We start from the raw sequence: 18,846 nt of genomic DNA, 5'->3' as shown, positions 1-18,846 counted from the left end.
TTAAGGTTTCGTAACTAATTTTTAGATAGATAAGTCTAGGTTATATGAATATAGTTGTAAATGCTCAGGTCAATACAGGCCAGGTTTTGAATGATCTCCAGGGCATCCAGTTTTCTCTTTCCAAAACATTCAGACTGGTCTAACTGCACCTGAGGCACAGGGCGAAGAGGCACATTTCCAGCTCTTCCTGCCAAAAAAAGTTGCTTGATTTTTGAGTTGTCAGAACCACTTACGGAGAGGACATCTATTATGTATTTTGTGCGGGAAGTTTGTGTCTACAGCCATGGGTTTCTACATTTTGTAGATTCCTTCTCTGCAAAGATTGAAGCAAAATAATTCAATGATGCTCTTAGTAGAAAAAGTGTTTCCAAAAAACAAGCCTGTTTCTCATATTGCAGTTTATGATTCTGCCTCCCCTGCACTTTAGACTGAAGTTCCTCTTGGAAGTTCACTGAGTTGGATCCACCACACACAAGACTATGGCAACCCAGACCTCTTTTAGGAGCGTAACACCAAGTCTGGGTAAACCTTTGAGCATTTTAATTGTCTCCGCTCTGGAAACTTAATTAAAAACAAGAAGCAATAAGGACACCCAGAGTGGGGTAATTCATCAAGCAGCAATGAGCCCTACATATTATATTTCTCATCTAGGCTCCCTTTCCCATGAAAGGTCGGACCAGATGATCTTCCAAGGTCCAACCTGGGCTTTCTGTGGTTCTGTGACTCTATTATGTATAGCATAAGCAAAAATATCCACCAAAATAGAAGGAAGTAAACAATGTGTGGTGAGGGTTTTAAAAGAAAGAAACTATCTGATATCAAAAGTCTCTGTCTTGCCAGGTTCTTTAGCATTTAATTATATCGATTCTGGCTCCTACGTTCAGCTGCAGCTGGAAGCCACTTTTCCCTCAGACCTAAGACAACGTCTCCCCTCTCGCTGTTGTTTGCCAGAGCACAGAAAAGAGACTGTTCACCATCTACTTTCCAACTATAAACTAATTCCTACTCTACTCACAACAGCTAAGGGAAAGATATTTTCCTGCTGCAGCGTTTCCCTGCTGCAGACAAGGCAGGTGGGTCGGTAACTCATCACACCTCCTGAAGGTGTCCGAGTGGCATCAACAGGCAAGGGGCAACCAAAATCAAGTGTGCGAGGAGGAAGACCCTACGCTGAACTCATCCATCCAACCTGAATTTCACCAGATTTTGCAAGGAAGTTGCAGAATTGCACCTAATCACAAATGCTTATGAGTGTGCACACAAGAAACAACAAATGTCCTTTGGAATTAATTAGTACGAGCAGAAATTCGGGTGCTTTTTCTCTTACGTGCCTGCCAGGTAAAGATAAAGGATTGCTGGTCCCTCCTCAGTGTTGTGGCCATTTCTATCTCCCCTTCAATGAGCTGTAATTTGCAGAACTGCTGGGTTTTGGCTTTTTTTTCAGACCCAGACAGCTATCAACTACCCATAGATTATGTGTTCGGGATTGTCTTTCAACTATGGAAACTAGACACATGCTTAATTTTTAAACGAAATACGCCATTTGGTTTTCATGGTGTGCTTTAGCCTGAGCTGGGTGTTTGGATGCGGGACACTGATGCATATCTCTGGGTGTAATTCCATTTGTCTCACCACTTAAGTAAATGGCACTTAAGATGAATGTAAAACACCACTTAAAAATGAACAGCAGCCCCCCTTGACACTATCACTGTGCAGAAATTGTCCTTAACACTGGGCAGTCTCAGCATAGTTCATTGTGTAGTTTTAGTTATATTGCCCACACTTCATTCCTTTAAGTGAAGATGAATGCTGAAGTGTGCAGTCTAGGGAGGGATTCCCCTGGATATTCAAAGGTATAGCTTGAAATCCCGACTCCCACCAGCTTTTTCACTTTTTAAGTCAGAAACAAATGCACTGTATTTTTTCAAGACTTTTATCTTACCTTTTTTTTGGGCAAGCAAATTTCAAAATACACTTACTCTTCCAAAATGTTCCCTCCCACCCCAGCAGCTTAACTGTAATAAATACCTGGCAGGTAACAGTGAGGAATTTTATTGGAGTTTAGGGATAAGGTCAATAATTTTGCAAGAAAAATACATGTTTATCAGTGAAAAGAAGTTATAAATCAATAAAAACATGATTCATGCTTCCTGTGAGAAAAAAAGCCTGGAATAATTCAGAGAAATTTCTTCCTACAGGATGGTGACTGCAAAGTGAAATAAAGTTTGAGGCTCCCACTCTGCCTGGTTTCCTTCCAAGGAAGATGTGTTTGTGGGATCTATTTCTCAGGGCTCAGTACTGTAATTCACTTTTGTGCAGAAACTGTGGAAGAACCTACATAAAATTGCTACGCTTAGGGAAAAATCCAGTCATTTCAATGCATCATAAACTTTCTCACTTAAGATAAATTGTTCACTTCCTAGCTGATACAACTCTTCTATGTTGACAGTGGTTTAACATCCTTCTCCTGCACTTCACCAGAGCACCCTTCACCTCCTTGTTCCTCAGGCTGTAGATGAATGGGTTGAGCATGGGGGTGACCACAGTGTAGAAGATGGAGGCCACCTTATCCAGGCTTCTGTGGCTAGATGCAGGTTGTAGGTACATGAAGAATATTGTCCCGTAGAATAAGGAAACTGCTGTCAAGTGGGAGGTGCAGGTGTGGAAGGCTCTGGACCGGCTCCGTGCTGAGTGCATTCTCAGGACTGTGCGGAGGATACAGATGTAGGAGAGCAAAATGATCACACTTGTGCCCACTGCGTTTATCACAACAAAAGCGAAGATGACCATCTTGTTGCTGTGGGTGTTGGAGCACAGGAGCTTTAGCATGGGGCTGATGTCACAGAAGAAGTGGTCGATTTGGTTGGGTCCGCAGAAGGAACCCCCAAAGGTGCAGCCTGTGTAGATGATGGCACTAAGAAAGGCAATGAGGTAGGACGATGTTACCAGCCGCCGGCAGACACGGCTGGAGATGACTGTCACGTAAAGGGGGGGGTTGCAGATAGCAACATGCCGGTCATAGGCCATCACAGCCAGGAGGTGACACTCAGCAGTCGCAAAGAAAGCAAAGCCATGGAACTGCATCACGCAGCCAGCAAAAGAAATGGTTTTATTCTCTGATAACAGGTCTGCGAGCATTTTAGGGGAGATGACTGTGGAATAGCAGACATCGGTGAATGAAAAATGGGTGAGGAAGAAGTACATGGGGGTGTGGAGGCTGGGAACCACCCAAACCAAGACCATAATCCCCATGTTCCCCACCAAAGTGACAATGTAAATCAATAGAAACAACCCAAAAAGAGGGGCCTGCACACATGGACTGTCTGTAATTCCCAAGAGGACAAATTTAGTCTGCGTGTGATTTCCTCCCATGGCCAGATGTTACCTGCTGAGACAAAAGGAATAAAAATATCAAAATGATAAAAAATAGAGTTTCACTTTTGGACCATATTTCATTCCAATCAATCACCAGTTTAACTGCCCCATTTTGGTATATTCTGCTGTATTTTCTAAACTCAAATTGTACATGTTTTTTGTTTTTCAGTTGAGGTACTTAGAAAAGCACAGGGAGTGAGCTGAAGCAATAATAATGTCAATTTTGTTTTTCTGTGCTTGAATACTTAAAACAATGGATTTATTCTAGCAAGTGTGTTTTCAGATTTACGAAAAAAAATCAGATCTGTATTAACTTTCAGTTTGAAACAAATTTGTTTCAGAAGACACCTCAGAGGAACCTCATAGGAGCACACGTAAACCTGGAGCAAGAGAAAGTCACAGTCCCAGTGAAATCACAGATTACACAACATTAATGACCTGCAGACATTTTCCCTTGGCTTTTAATTTTTATTCCAGTCTTCAAATTGCATTTATCAAACTATTATATATCATTCACAATGGATAAAATCCACATTGGTAAATTCATGATTTATATACCTTTATGAATTCCAGCACACTGAAGCATCCTAAAACCATGGGCATTAAGTTAAGATGCTTACTTGAGAACTGAGTTAAAAAGTGGTGATTCCAGAGGCTGCTTTGTTAATGACTATACTCCGCTAACAATTTGAAATGTTGCATTTCTTTATAACAAAATAAGACACATCCTTCTTTAACACTTGAATAAACCAGTTCATCTTGCTTTAGCTGCTTAAGTAAGAGAAAAACAATTTGCATAAGCCATTACTCGCTCTTATTATAAAGAAAACCTACTTTGGTGAGGCTGTTTTCCGATAGAGCCCAAAAAAAGAGGACATGAGGACATGAAGAAGAAAGCCCACTGCCTAAACGCAGGCGAGGCTCTGCTTTGTCTTGGCGTTACGGCTCCTCCTGTGTCTCCTCTGCTATCGAGTGATGGGAGTCAAGGGTTTATGCAGCAGAGAGCATCTACGTGTCCACATAACCTCTATTAACCACCCGATGTGACTTCCCAGACTCCAGTAGCTGAGCTTGTGGATGATGGGACTGTAAATATGGTTCCTCATGCTCTCCTGGGAGAAAGCCCCTGGGGCTCCTCATGGCAGGGTTTAACAAAGCAAAAAAAAAAGGAAAAGGTTGAAATACAATTCTGAAAGCCATTGTGCTGCTTCGGGTATCTGAAAGACGTCATGTGGATGCACATCTGCACAGTGATGACCAGCTTGTATGATGCTTCTGAGATACTTGTGGAGCATGCAAAGGTTTCAGTCTGACCTTGCTTACAGAACTAAAATGGGTTTAAGAGACATTTCAGATCTTTCAGAGGATCCCCAAATGGTACATAAAGCACAACTGACTGGCTCTAGAGCTGCTGATGTCCCTCTGTGGACACTAGACAGCCCAGTTTTCCAACAAGGGTGGGATTATCCACATTTAGGTACCTATAGCCCAGATGTTCACACCTGAGCTGGTGACTCTGGGCTTCCACTATACTCAATGGTGAGAAATGGGCATTTTCAGAGAGCAATTAATTGTCCCAGAGTGAACTAATAGGCCTTAATCACCCTGACCAGCCTCACCTGGGGCCTCCATCCCCACCCTCTGCCCATTTGCCCATGAGCTCTATTTAAGCTCAGCCCAGGGAGCATAATTCTCTTTTGGGTTATGCTAGAGCTGTCCTGGTTTCCAGTTTAGCAGTAGGTGTGTATGCCTATGGATTTGTTTGGTCTGCACCTAGGCTTGATCATGGACCTGCTTAGCAATTGCTGGACCCAACCAGGGGATTGACTTGGCTTGACTTTGGACCTGCCTCATCATCACCAACTTGCCTGACGTTCTGGAGTCTTGGCTGAATTTGGTCCAGGTGTCTGGGTCTGCTCTACTCGCCTTGCTCAGGTACTGTGGGATGGTCCCCTGCACACCATGGTGTCCCCCTTGAGTCTATTTAAAGAGATTAAAGAGGACAAACCCCTGTGACACTCCCCAGCCCCCAGGCAGAGTACAACCCATCACCCTCAGCACCCAACAGCTCAGCCAGGGCTCCTCTGGCTGTCTCTCTCCACCCAGACCATGTGTACTATGGGACACAGTATTCTCAGTGAGGGGAATGGAGTAATAAATTTAACATTATATTCAAGTGTTATTCTCTGGTCTTTAGTACCTCCTTCATTTCCTAATTAGATATTAGAATTATGGTCTTTAGTAGGTTGGTAACATTTTGTTTTGAAAATGGGTAGAGTATTCCTTATGATTTTCAAGACTTAGTAAGGATTGGTAAATCTTTCTGGCTTGAGTGTTTCCATAGCTACAAGATGCTGAGATGCCGTCTCTAAGAGATGTTGTTTCTCAATAACCTCACAGCAGTTTCTGATCTCAGTGTATTCTGGCTCCCAGAAGACAACCCATCTCAAGGGTTGAGGAAGTAATAGCTCCAGACATCTAACTCTTGAAATCGCTAAGGGAACTTTCCAATTATATCTGAAGGGGAGAAAAAACAAGAGTGATTGGCATGGGGTGATGTGCCCAACGAGGCTGTTGGCAGCTTACCCCAACCACCCAAGCTGGAAAGCAATAAATAGTGAAGACAGGAGCCTCTGGGAGACACAGCCATACATGGATGTTCAACACCATGTAGCATTAAAGAGAGAAGAAAACCTAGAATAAATTTGTTTCCCTGAAGCTCTGATTTATAAAGCAAGTTAGAAGGTGGAAAAATAAGTTTTTTTCTTAAGTCAGTGATGATTCTGTGTGATGCAGGCAGGTAAGAAAGATCTGATTAGACGCAATGCCAAAGAAATGTAGCAGTGATTGTCACAAGAGCAAAAACTGCCACTTCTCTTTGGAAATGTATCCTTGGCTACTGGTAATAGCTTTACTGGGACAAGTATACACACGTACAGAAGAGATCTTTAGTATGTCTTATGTGTTTACTCTCTTCTCAGGCACAATCCTTTTTGGGGACATAGTAATTATTTTATCCTGTTTATGAGATGAGTACACACACTTTCAAGTGAACTTAATAGGATATTGTCTAATTTTCTGTATTGTTTTCCTCAGAAATAAAAAGGTGCAGATTCTCTCTGTCTTTTGAATTATCTCCTTGGAGAAACTAACAGCAGAGGCAGGCACAAAAGTAGTTCAGACTGAAAAAGTCTGGATCTTCTACAGGAAACTAGAAGAGGTGGCATCTTGGGTGCTGTTTGGGGGATGGTGGTGGAATTGGTGGCAGCAGGAACCCGGGGCAGTGAGAGTCTTCAGGGTCAAGCAGAGGCCTGGACTAGGGAATGAAAAAGAAATTGAAGTCCATTCCAGACGGGTATGAGGGCAAACTGAGGCTTTCTTGGAGAGAAAGGGGAGCTACATTTGAACTGCTCTCAAATGTCTGAGATACAGACTTATGTTACAACTCTCTTCTAAAAGGATATTTTACTTTCTAACCTTAATTTGGCATGGTAATCTGTTGTTTGAAAGTACTTGGGAAGTTACTGTTTGCTTAAAAAGTAAGTTAAATGATAGAAAAAAAGGGAAGAGCACAATTTTTAGCAAGTCACCAGCTAAGCTGGAAGATATTGGAAAAGGAAAGATATATACATATGCCCTTCTGTCCGTGTATTCTTATGAGATGAGAGCAGTTATTGAAATGCAGTTTATTTCCCAAAGTAGCCACTAACTTTATTAGTAATCACATTTCTTTTTTTAAAAAAACCCAAACATTATTTTTGTTTCTGAGCACTTAGAATAAGACGCCCTGAGCAACAAATTCAAACCCTGAGCTACCTGGGATAATAAAAAGAGTCTCTGGGACATCATCAACCTGAAAATCAGAGTGACCACTAATATTCATCCAGTTTGTGTATTATCAGAACAAACATTAATGAATATGAGCTGCTCGTCTCTTAAGGTGGAGAAAACTGCAGATGGATGGAAATCATGCCCATAGTGAAGACCATAGTGGTGTCCAAGGGGAAACTTGGTTTCTTGGTTTTATTTTTTCCTTCAAATCAGTGCATGAAGGTGAAAGATAAGCTTGGTTTTAACCAACAAAAGCTTGGTTTAAGATGGAAGATGTAGTCAGGAGACGGGTCTCTGCATGGCCAGGTGGTTGTGGGCCTACTGAGCATCCTGCCAGGATATCTGGCAGTGTTTCATTAGGAAATGTCCTCATTATCTACAGAGCACAGGTTTAAAAACCACTAATAACGAAGCAAGGGATCAAGTCAGCATAACTGATCCCATGGAAATCACCTCCCTGTCTGAGAGCTGGGAGTCTCTTGCACACTGATGGCTCAGGAAAACTGGACTACGGTGACAGAATTTGTTTTCAAGGGGCTCACGGATTGCCCCGACCTCCAAGTTACCCTCTTTGTGGTTTTCTTGCTCGTCTATGTCATCACCGTGGTGGGAAACCTTGGCATCATTGCTGTAGTCCGGCTTGATTCCCAGCTTCAAACCCCCATGTACTTTTTTCTCAGCAACTTGTCCTTCTTGGATCTGTGCTACTCCTCAGTTGTGACACCCAAAATGCTACTGAATATCTCATCAGAAAGGAAGACCATTTCTTTTGCTGGCTGCTTCACACAGCTGTATTTTTACGCTGCTTTTGTAACTGTGGAGTTCTATCTCCTGGCTGTGATGGCGTATGATCGCTACGTCGCCATCTGCAACCCCCTGCGCTACTCTATTGTCATGTCCCGGAAGGTCTGTGTTTCCCTCTTGGCAGGCTCCTACGCAGTTGGGTTTTTTGATTCTGTGGTGCTCACAGGGTTTGGGCTGAGAGTGTCTTTCTGCGGCCCCAATGTCATTGACCACTTCTTCTGTGATGGGCCACCACTGTCAAAACTGGCCTGCTCTGATATTCGCCTCAACCAAGCGCTGATACTTGCTTTTGGGGGCTTCAACGAGGTCACCACTGTATCAGTCATCCTCATCTCCTATGGCCACATCCTGTTCACCATCCTGAGGATGGGCTCTGCGCTGGGCAGGTGCAAAGCTTTCGGTACCTGTGCATCCCACATGGTGGTTGTCACCATCTTCTATGGAACCCTTCTCTTCATGTACCTGCGGCCCAGCTCCAGCTACTCCCTGGGCAGGGACAAAATCGTTTCCGTCTTTTATGTAATGGTGATCCCGATGTTGAACCCCTTCATCTACAGCCTGAGGAACCAGCAGGTGAAAAGTGCTCTGAAGAGAGCAGTGGGGAGAGTAATTATTTTCCTGCTAAAGCGGTAAATGGTTTGACATTTAGGCAGTGATGGGAATGGGGTCTGTGCTTTGGGGTCTTTTTGAAATCAGAGAGAAGCTGTGTTAATTCTTCTGGATATTATTGTCCATTTTGTAGTTTGGCTCTATTGATGTGGGATTGTTTTGTTATACCTCAGCCTCTAGATAGCGCTTTTCATAACAGGAGAAATACATACTCATTGAAGACCTAGCAAAGGTCAGTTCATAGGGAATGTGCTAAAATGTCCAGATTTTTTTCTGAATATTTGGAGAAAAACATATGCTGGCTTTTCTCATGGACCTGCCATTTCTTAGGCAACCCCAAGTCACCTCTCTCTTGAAGGGAAATACAATGACAAGGCTCAGCCCTGTAAAAATAACTCATTTGTGAGATTTTTTGCTGAGGACTTGGACCATTTTTTTCTCAGCTGTCTTTGGCCCGAGCCTGCTCGTGGTCATCCTCAGCACAGCGGACTACATCCCTACCAAGTGCTGTGCCTCTTCTAGCCATGAGATGGGATCTACAGATTTAAGGTGAACTTCAGTGCTTTCAGGTAATTCCCATGACAGGTGGGAGCACGCAGGAGAACGTGTGGAGCAGACCAAGGAGGCTTGGATGGGAGAGGAGGAAATGTTTCCCTAAATCTGCAGGAAGCGGTGGAAATTGAGAGGAAATTCTCCGAATCCTCTTCAATATTGACCCATCAAAGTATGTTCAAAGGTATTTTAAAAATGTTGCACTTCAAGCCTTCAAAATGTGTTTTATAATGAATAAATACTTCAGATGACTTTGTTAATACACAACATTAAGTATTGGACAGTGACAGTTCCTAAATGTACTGTTTAGTGGAATTTTTCAGTACATATTCAAACTTAAGGATGTACAATAAAGCCATGGTGCATTAGTTGCAATAAACCTGATATTTCTAATTTTCTCAAAGCATGTAGTTACCTGTATCTGAAAGACCATTAGCTGTGGGATTTAACTGGCCAAATTTGAAGTTTAATGGGTAAACATTAAATCTGATCTTAGTCCCCCTCCCTAACAGGAACGAAAGACCATGATTCTTGTTAAAATAAACATGGGAAATGGCTTGGGTGAACTATGTTGCATAAAGACACAGTATGATGCATATAGGAAATGTGACATGACTCTGACATTTAACTTCAAGACATCTGAATTTATGGGGGCTGAAACCCACCCAGCCTATAAGTCACGTCCTTTCCATATGTCAGATTTCAGTTTATGTAGTTTTCATGGGTTTTTATTTGAAACTCCTCCTTTCCATTTCTACCTCCATTATAAGAGGAAAATTAATAGGCCAAAAATACCCTTAGAAGCAGCAATATACAACAGAGCTGCATAGCTGATACAAGGGAGATGAAGAATTTAGTGATATACATTTCAAAGGTTTTTACCTGATAACTGTGTAACTGCTTTCTACAACTTGTTTTTCCTTCTTTGTCATTCTTTTGTAAGAAGAAAATTTTATTTTGGAAATAACTGGAATGCATGTTTTTCTTGACCTTCTTGAGAAGGAAGGGGTGTTTTGAGTTGTACCTGGAGGTTTGGTAATAGAGTGGGGACAAATATGAATTGGTGATGAAAGTGTTGGTGCAAACTCCCCAAATACAAACCCTGCTGTTAAAATATTGCCCTTTGTAGAGCTACACCCAACCAAAACCCTGTCTGGAGTCAGCACAACTCTCTGCGTTGCTCTTCTCTGTCAATATTTGGGTTTGCTGGTGCAGGTGCTGGTCTGTTGCTGGTTGTGCTGGCTCTGGTCCCCAGTGCAGTTGAAAGTTTCCTGCTGGGCTCCAGCTGCTCCTTCAGAAGGTCACAGGGTCCTGTAAGTCCTGTAGTGTTTCTGCCTGAGCCACCCCTTTGGCCAACTGAATCACACAGTTGGAGTTCACAGACTGGAAAAGAAGCTGGGACACCTATAGTTCATGTGTAGGTCCATAGGTCATGTTGACCTGCAGCAAGGTGAGTCCAAAACCATCCTATGTGTCCATCTCTCAGCCAGTCCTCTACACTCTCAGTAATACTGACGGAGAGCTTGTTCATGTGAGCATGTGTGGGTCTCCTTTGGACATGACAAACCCTCCCTTGGGCTACACTGAGTCTTTTGATCCATCTAATTCCACCTGAGGACACCATAGGACATATGGACACAGGTTTGGCAGATATGGTACAAAATGTAGGGAGACTTGTGCCCTTTAGGGGAGCAGGAGAGATGTATGGGGAGTCTCGGGTAGTCCTGGGCACCCATGTCTGAACAGCTGAACCACCACCTCCATTTCTGACTGCAAGAAGAGCCTAGGCAGCTGGCTCATATGTCTACACTTAACGTTGTTGACAACTGATAGATGAATAAATCCCATCTATGGATCAAATATGATCCAAATATGGACTGCTGCTTACATGGTGACTACCCATGCTGTCAGTTTAATCTAAAAGCATGGGCTTCTATCATTTAAAGGGAAAAAGAGCTATACTGAAAGAAACAGTGTGAATTTTAAACTCCTGAAAATGTTCCAGACACTGACAGAAGCTGGTATCTCTTGGGTGTGTTGAGCAGAGATGAATTACACTGAAATTACCATGAATATGTTATAAATTTTCTGCTAGACAAAAAGTTTGCAGAAAAAACTGGCTTAGCACCATCACTTTTTAAAACAGTCTGTGATGAGAAGGTTTTGATCTTGCAGTAGAGGTGGAGCAGCAGAATGACCTGGCTCTCTGCGAAAGGGAGGATATAACAGGCAGCTGAGATATTTCTGGAAATATCTGGAGCATAGTAAAAAGGTTTAATGGACTGTCAGTCGTGTTCTGACAGGTGGGTCCTGTATAGACCTGCCCATTCTTACCTGTCAGTAGCCTGGAAGCCTTTCAGGCTCATTCATTGCGTGGAGGCTTGGGTCAGCCTTCATCTTCTATAATCCCAGCCATCTGCTCCAGGCACCCATCCAGAGCTAATTACAACAGCCTAAGCTGCTTGCAGTAGGTAGTTAAGATACTTGGAGTAAACTGCCCTTTGGATGCACCTTCTTACCTCCCCCTTGATTTTCAGAGAGGCTTGTGAAGAACAACTTGTGCTTTTTTGGATCTCTACCTTTTCTGCCCCTTGAGGCTGCTGAGTGTTGTAACAGGTTATTGATATTGGTGACAATAATTAGCACAGGATTTTGCATCCTCCTGCATGCATGGCTAAGTCTTTATTAGTCATTTAGACTGTTGTGACTCTCATGGATTCACATGAAGGAGCCAGCAGTATACCATCAGGATTCCCCTCTCTTAGAGACCTGAACTGTAGCCAAAGCCATGACAAACATTCGCTCCCTGAGGAGCAGTGCCCGTTGCCCACAAAGACCTGTAGAGAGATACATAAAAGCAACACGTTGCTGCAAGTGAAGAACTTCATCAGATGAAAATGTGCAGTAGGCTCTCAGATGCTCAGGAGAGACGTTCTTGTTTATCTGGAAGCTAAGAGCATGGCTCCAAGGGTTAGTCCACCAGATTTACTGTGCAGACATCCTGAGCCTGGAGAGTCATCCAAAGTGGAAGAGACCTCACAGCTGGTAAGAGGAGGTGACCCCCAGCCAGAGGTAGGTGTGACCATTCCCCGAAAGGTCCAGGTGAGCTCTGCTGGGACTACCCTGCTCTGGTATAAATCACTGCAGCAATGTTACCTTTGAGGAGGCTGCTCTGATTTTTACACCAGGTAAAGGCTTGCTCCTCTGCTTTGATTAAAGAAAATGAAATATTTCTGCTGGGATGCACTTGGGATGCACTCCAGTATTTTGAAATCAAAAGATCGGAAATCATGGTGCTTATGTTTAAGGAGCCTAGGAGAAGAAGAGAGGAGAATGCTCTTAAGGAAAGATTAACCCACCCACTGACCCTGAAATAAAGTGATATTCACCTTAGAAAGTAAAGAATGCTTCTTTAAAGAAATATTCTGCTGATGGAGAATGGTTCTTCAATGAGTCTTCTGATCCTGGTGCTCATCTGGTGGGGTAAGATGGATTCTCATTTTTAATCCTGTAAAGATTTAATTGTTTTATTCTGAACCTTCATGTTATCAGGGACAAAAACCTGTATTTTGCATTTTCATTAGGGCAAGCAGCTTAACTAGGTGCCTAAAATAAGGCAACTGGGGTTGAGTGAGTTTGGCTCAGCACAGATCCGTGGTCCCTTCTGTAGCACTGACTCCTCTTCCAGCTGAAGGGAGAGGCAGGAGCTGCTGGGGTTTGCCTGCTGAAAATACAGGCTGGGTGAGGAGTGGCTGGAGAGCAGCCCCAAGGAGAAGGACTTGGGGGTGTTGGTGGATGGAAAACTGCCTGTGAGCCAGCAACGTGTGCTGGTAGCCCAGAAAGCCACCCGTGTGCTGGGCTGCATCCAGAGCAGTGTGGGCAGCAGGGCGAGGGGGGGGATTCTCCCCCTCTGCTCCACTCTCAGGAGACCCCCCTGCAGTGCTCGGTCCAGCTCTGGGGGCACCAACAGCAGAAGGACACGGACCTGCTCGAGCGGGGCCAGAGAAGGCCACGAAGATGCTCGGGGGGGCTGGAGCAGCTCCCCTGTGAGGACAGGCTGAGAGAGTTGGGGGGGTTCAGCTGGAGAAGAGAAGGCTCCAGGGAGACCTTAGAGCAGCCTCCCAGGACTTAAAGGGGCTACAGGAAAGGTGGGGAGGGACTCTTGATCAGGGGGTGTAGGGATAGGATGAGGGGTAACTGCCAGAGGGGAGATTTAGATGAGATCTAAGGAAGAAATTCTTCCCTGTGAGGGTGGTTGAGGCCCTGGCACAGGTTGCCCAGAGAAGCTGTGGCTGCCCCTCCCTGGAAGGGTTCAAGGCCAGGTTGGACGGGGCTTTGGGCAAGCTGGGCTGGTGGAAGGTGTCACTGCCCAGGGCAGGGGGGTGGAACTAGATGATCTTTAAGCTCCCTTCCAACCCAAAACAGTCTGTGAAAAAGGGGTGAGAAAAGTCCTCGTGAGTGCCCTAACCACCAGGATGCCATGCTGTGCCACCATCAGGCTCCCTCTGAGAAGGTTTTTCTCCTCAGATGGCATCTTAAAACAGTGAATTCTCAGTCTGGCTCTTTTTTACCCCTTGACCATTCCCCTCCCTTGTGCCTTCTGCCAGTGCTCTCAGCCGTACTTTTTCAACTGAATCACACTTTTGTCTGGGCTTAGTTAATCCGTTACAGCTGGTTCATGCTCATAAACACTCACAGCTACCTCCTGACACTTAAATCACTTCTGTAAATCAGGTTTCATCTCCCAGTCCTCTTCTGGAAATACAAAGCGTGATTAAAGTCATCAGCATATCGTGGCAGTTCATGGTGCCATGGACTACTGCATCATGGCAAGGGGAGCCGTAAACAGGGATGCGATGATTCATCATTTGTTAAACCCACATAAACTCTTTATACTGGACCCTAACACCATGGCTAGTACCTTTGCTCTGAATGTCATGGGGAAATCAAGACAGATTTTATGGTGTTTAGTCTCTTAACTGTATATTCTCTTAATTGTTTGATGCTTACCCCAGTTCAAAATAACAGCTTTGGACCCAAATTTTGTTCATGGTCTCTGTGGTTTCATCTCCCCAATGTTTCTGAGACTGTAATATTAAACTTCTCATGTCCTGCATGAGTTTTAGGATTGTGCAACATGCCCTTCCTCTCTCCCTCCCTATTTCCTAACAAATTTTTTCCTTTACCTCAGTGTTTTTTTCAAAAGCAACAAAGGAAAGCTACAGTATTTTTACTTCTTCTCAAAGCTATTACAATTATAGCCATAAGCTGCTGCTAAAATCAGAGTTGTCTTGTTCTGGGCACCTTATGATTGGTTTGAAGTAGGGAGGAAGGGAAAAAAACGTGGTGAAAAACTTAATCACCGGCGGTCAAGGGCGGAGCTGATGATTTGGTCTGTGTCACCTGAATCCCGATCTGCTGCGATATCCATTGATCTCATCAAACTGTAGGTACCAAAATGGGATTCTGCGGTACAAAGGAACCTGCCCAAAGCTCTGCCCACAGTGAGAAAGCGAGAGATCCTCCGCAGTGACTTGCTGCAGGCAGGGAAGGTGTTTGGGAAAGCTGTGATGATGCTCTCCCTTCAGAAGGGGACTCCTCTTTCCTCGGACTGTAAAGGAGGCCAAGCTCAGAGCAGATGGCTACAGTGCAGTCCATCCCACTAGCTCCCTGGAAATGAGTGGTCTGGCTGCACAGCGTGTAAATTATCAAGCTATCCCATTTCAGTTCAAATAAATAAAGGCATGATCTCCCCTGTCCTATATATTCAGGCTCTCTCCTTCCTCGGTGGACGTGAAGCCCTGAATGGCAGAGCAGAATCACACCTCAGTGGCAGAGTTCATTCTCCAGGGACTGAGTGACCAAGCGGGGATGAGGGCAGCCCTCTTTGTGCTGTTGCTGCTCATCTACACCGTCACCCTTTTGGGCAACACAGGGATAATTGTAGTCATCCGACGTGACCCACGGCTCCACACATCCATGTACTTCTTCCTTGGCAGTCTCTCCATTGTTGACATCTGCTTCTCCTCCGTGATTACCCCCAGGACCTTGGTGAACTTTCTATCGGAGAGGAAGACCATTTCCTTCATTGGCTGCATGGGCCAAGCCTTCTTGTACATCGTCTTCGTGACGACGGAATGTTTCCTGCTGGCCGTCATGGCGTACGACCGGTATGTGGCCATCTGTAACCCCCTGCTCTACTCCTCTGTTATGACTCGGAGGTTGTGTGTGCGGCTGGTGGTGGGGTCCTACATCGGGGGTGTCCTGAACTCCATTATACAGATGACTTTCATCATTAGGCTGCCCTTCTGCAGCTCCAATGTCATCAATCACTTTTTCTGTGATGTTCCTCCCCTCCTGGCTCTGTCCTGTGCCAGCACGTACACTAATGAGATGATCCTCTTCTCCTTGGCCGGCATCATTGAGCTCAGCACCATCTCCACCATTCTGGTCTCCTACATCTTCATCTCTTTTGCCATCCTGAGGATCCGTTCAGCTGAAGGCAGGCAAAAAGCCTTCTCCACCTGTGTGTCCCACCTGACGGTGGTGACCATGTTGTATGGGACAACCATCTTTATGTATTTACGCCCCAGCTCGAGATACTCCCTGAACACTGACAAAGTGGTGTCCGTCTTCTACACGGTGGTCATCCCGATGCTGAACCCCCTCATCTATAGCCTGAGGAACCAGGAGGTGAAGGATGCTCTGAGGAGAACAGCAGAAAGAATCACAGTCAGGCTCTGAACCCTCCTCAATAAAACCTGATACAGGAATGTGGGTAACAGGGATTTGTCCTAGAGGCTGTGGAGGCTCCACCCATGGAGATACTCAAATATTGCCTCCATGAGGCCATGAGCAACCTGATGTGGCTGGGTAGTCAGCCGTGCTTTGAGCGGGACATAGAATAATTTTTGATCAGAAAGGACATCTAGGAGGTCTCTGGTCCTATGACTGGCAAGTTATACACATATATACATATTAAATGTATATTATACTATATATTTATATATAATACAATATATTCTTGTGTTAAATGTGTATGTTAACAGACACATATTACTAATTTTCCTTGTTATTCCCTATCCCAAATTTATCCGGAGTCTCAGTGATTTATGGGCTGGGTCAGGGAGGCAGCTCCCGTGAAAAGCTCTTCCTAGGAAGGATGGAAACACAAGATCTAAATGGATAAACTTTGCAGTTTTAATGTAGTTAGGAGGTAATGGGATATCGTGCATAAGCCAAGTGAATAAAACATAAATTCTTAAATAGGTCTGTCTTTGAAAGCAGGCTGCTGAGTTAAATTGATCTTTGTCACTTCTTTTTAGGCAGTGATACGCCTTTGTCCTTTCATTTTTTTCCCACACAACTTCTGCCTTTTGAAGCCTTGAAACAAAGCTCTAACTAGTTTTCTAATTTATGCCCACAGTGGTTTGTTAAAAACAAAGACAATAATAGTATCTGTAGAGTTTGCGTCCAGAGATTTGTACTTTAGTGTGAGGCAATGGGGAAAAGGAATTAAAAGAAAAAAAAACAACAAAGGAACAGAAAAAATGAAAAAAAAAAATGAAATACCCTGAGACAAAAAAACCTGAGGGTGATTAAAAAAGGTCTTATGCAAGAAGTAACTCCTGCCAGCAACTGCATCTCCCCCCTTTCACCGTATTCTGAACAGAAACTTGTGGTTGCTGTGAAAATGCAATGCCACCAGGGAACAGCAACCACAATATTTTCCCCCCCTGCCCCAAAAAAACTTTTATATTTCTTTAGCAACTCATCACTCAAAGGCAAGAGGTGTCCCTGATCAAATCACCTTAACAAGCTCCTCTGGGAGGGGATTTGGGGATGATCGGCTGGGACGGGGAAGGCTTGGCTGGGCCCTGGATGAGTATTTGCCATCTGCAGTCACTTGACTGTCAACAGTGGGAAAAATACTCTCTAACACAGTGAAAATTAACCTAAACGTTGATGTGGCCCTGGTCAGCACCTAGAACTTTTAAAAAAATTATTATTTTATTATTATTTTTGATACTAAAGTTACCAGCCTGAAGCTGACTTACTGTTGCTGGCAAGGCACGACGGTGTACAAATATGCCTGTTCTTCAGGTGCCCCTTTTCTTCTCAGAAGTTGCATTTCATCTACTTCTGAATAAAATCCATTCCTGTTTATATGTGAAAGACTTATTTTTGTTCCTTCTATGTATCACTGTGCTCGGCTGTCAGCCCAAGAGATGCAAAATGGCCATAACAGTCCCTTTCAGATACCAAAAGGGGGTGCTGGAGGGGGGAAATTCTATGTAAGTGGATAGGAAAATACTGAGCAGGATTTCCTATACATCATCACCATCTGTTGGACATTGTTGGAAATATCTTCTCCTTTTTATTATAGATAAAAACTTCTTTTTCTTACGTGCTAGCAAGCCTCGGGTAGCTAAGTGGCTTGTCCTTGTTCAGGGAACTGAGAAATAGCATATAAATAAAATAAGACCATCGTGCTGCCTCTATAGTTGGCTGATACCATTTAGGTTGTTTCTTTTCTCGGCATCAGCTTCTGAGCCTGTTAAAAATGAACGGGCAATGTCAGATGTTTGAACAAGCTCCTCGCCACGTTCCCTTCGCATTAGAAATGATGCTTTAAACCGCACTTTTTTTTTTTTTCCCCTAATGCAATTCTTGGGCGAGGTTTCAGATTGTATGAAATCTAGATTATCAAATTCACTCTGCTTTATGAATTATTTGTCTCTTAAGTAGTCTGGGCTAACCATACACAACTTGAAATGATAATTCCTGATATTTTAAATTATTGCCTCTTACATCAATTGTTTCCTACAGATCACTCTCGGAAAGGGTCCCTCCAGCACATCTTTAGTCCTGACAAAGCTATCCCAGATTTTACAATAAAAGCCAATGAAAATACATAGATTTGAACTTTTATCCCATGTAGGTGAAGGATTTAATTTTCTGTTGTTGATTTATGTAAATTGCATCCATCATTACCTAAATAATCCCAGGTGAGCAGCTGCCCTCAGTGCTCTTGGATGTTGAATTAAATGGATGAGGCTGCCTATATAGTTACCCAGTTCCTGGGTCAGCACAGTGGATTCATCTAGTGACCTTCACAGGGAAGAAACCCACCCTTCGCTATGACCTGCTGAGTGCTGGGTGGACAAAACTGGGGTCATTCCCTACTAGTTTGTTTTTTTTTTTTTTGAGCAGACGAAGAGGTGAATTTTGTCCTTTTCTGGAAGGCACTGCAGGGGTGCAGCCCCCTCTCATCTTTGGGAGCAAAGTATAGGAAGAGTTTCTGATTGAAAAATAAAGGCAGATACATCAAAATGAAAAATAAGGTGCTTTTTTTTTTTCATTCTAAACATCAGCATAAAATGAAAAGAGGGAGTGCTGGATTTCTCATCATGTGCAGTCTGTGCTGAGGGTTGAAGGCTTCCAAGAAGAGCTGTTCTGTGGAAAAGAAAAAAAGAGGTTTTTGAATACAGATATTGCACATTATGCACAGATATCACAATAAACTACCTTTCGTGATTTTTTTTTAGGATGCATGAAACTATTAAAGGTAACCTCCTGGTGTCAATTTTAAACCCCTGTTAGCTGTATCTTGACCTGGCGGTGGAGGATCTCGGGACCCCTCTGGGCTTGGTGGGGCTGACCCTCGCCTGGTCT

At 43.8% G+C, this 18,846-nt stretch overlaps 3 protein-coding genes across 4 annotated transcripts; 2 read left to right on the top strand and 1 right to left on the bottom strand.

Moving 5' to 3' along the window:
- Positions 1–2,412: 2,412 nt before the first annotated feature.
- LOC141931019 (olfactory receptor 5AP2-like) lies at positions 2,413–3,372 on the bottom strand. Its single transcript, XM_074842627.1, has one exon. It carries the CDS (start codon positions 3,370–3,372, stop codon positions 2,413–2,415), a length of 960 nt encoding a protein of 319 aa, XP_074698728.1.
- Positions 3,373–7,695: 4,323 nt separating this feature from the next.
- LOC141930815 (olfactory receptor 5G9-like) lies at positions 7,696–8,643 on the top strand. Its single transcript, XM_074842158.1, has one exon. It carries the CDS (start codon positions 7,696–7,698, stop codon positions 8,641–8,643), a length of 948 nt encoding a protein of 315 aa, XP_074698259.1.
- A 6,272-nt stretch (positions 8,644–14,915) lies between these two features.
- LOC141930811 (olfactory receptor 5G9-like) lies at positions 14,916–16,907 on the top strand. Of its 2 annotated transcripts, XM_074842154.1 has the most exons (2): positions 14,977–15,888; positions 16,577–16,907. In XM_074842154.1, exons 1-2 carry the CDS (start codon positions 14,977–14,979, stop codon positions 16,661–16,663), a joined length of 999 nt encoding a protein of 332 aa, XP_074698255.1. In that variant the 3' UTR covers positions 16,664–16,907. The 2 variants fall into 2 exon arrangements, with proteins under 2 accessions (XP_074698254.1, XP_074698255.1); XM_074842153.1 differs by lacking the exon at positions 16,577–16,907 and having other exon boundaries at positions 14,916–15,915.
- The last annotated feature ends 1,939 nt before the right edge of the window (positions 16,908–18,846 follow it).

Source organism: Strix aluco, chromosome 16, assembly GCF_031877795.1.
Source record: "Strix aluco isolate bStrAlu1 chromosome 16, bStrAlu1.hap1, whole genome shotgun sequence".
Classification (NCBI taxonomy): domain Eukaryota; kingdom Metazoa; phylum Chordata; class Aves; order Strigiformes; family Strigidae; genus Strix; species Strix aluco.
Note: the sequence above shows the minus strand (reverse complement) of the source record. Positions and strands in the feature narration are given on the sequence as shown.

Excerpts from the sequence above, each read along its gene's own strand:
- LOC141930815 (XM_074842158.1), top strand. The coding sequence starts at position 7,696 with ATGGCTCAGGAAAACTGGACTACGGTGACAGAATTTGTTTTCAAGGGG.
- LOC141930811 (XM_074842154.1), top strand. The coding sequence starts at position 14,977 with ATGGCAGAGCAGAATCACACCTCAGTGGCAGAGTTCATTCTCCAGGGA. Across the intron at positions 15,889-16,576 it reads AGGATGCTCTGAGGAGAACA|TTTTCTAATTTATGCCCACA; the intron begins GCAGAAAGAATC and ends AGCTCTAACTAG.
- LOC141931019 (XM_074842627.1), bottom strand. The coding sequence starts at position 3,372 with ATGGGAGGAAATCACACGCAGACTAAATTTGTCCTCTTGGGAATTACA.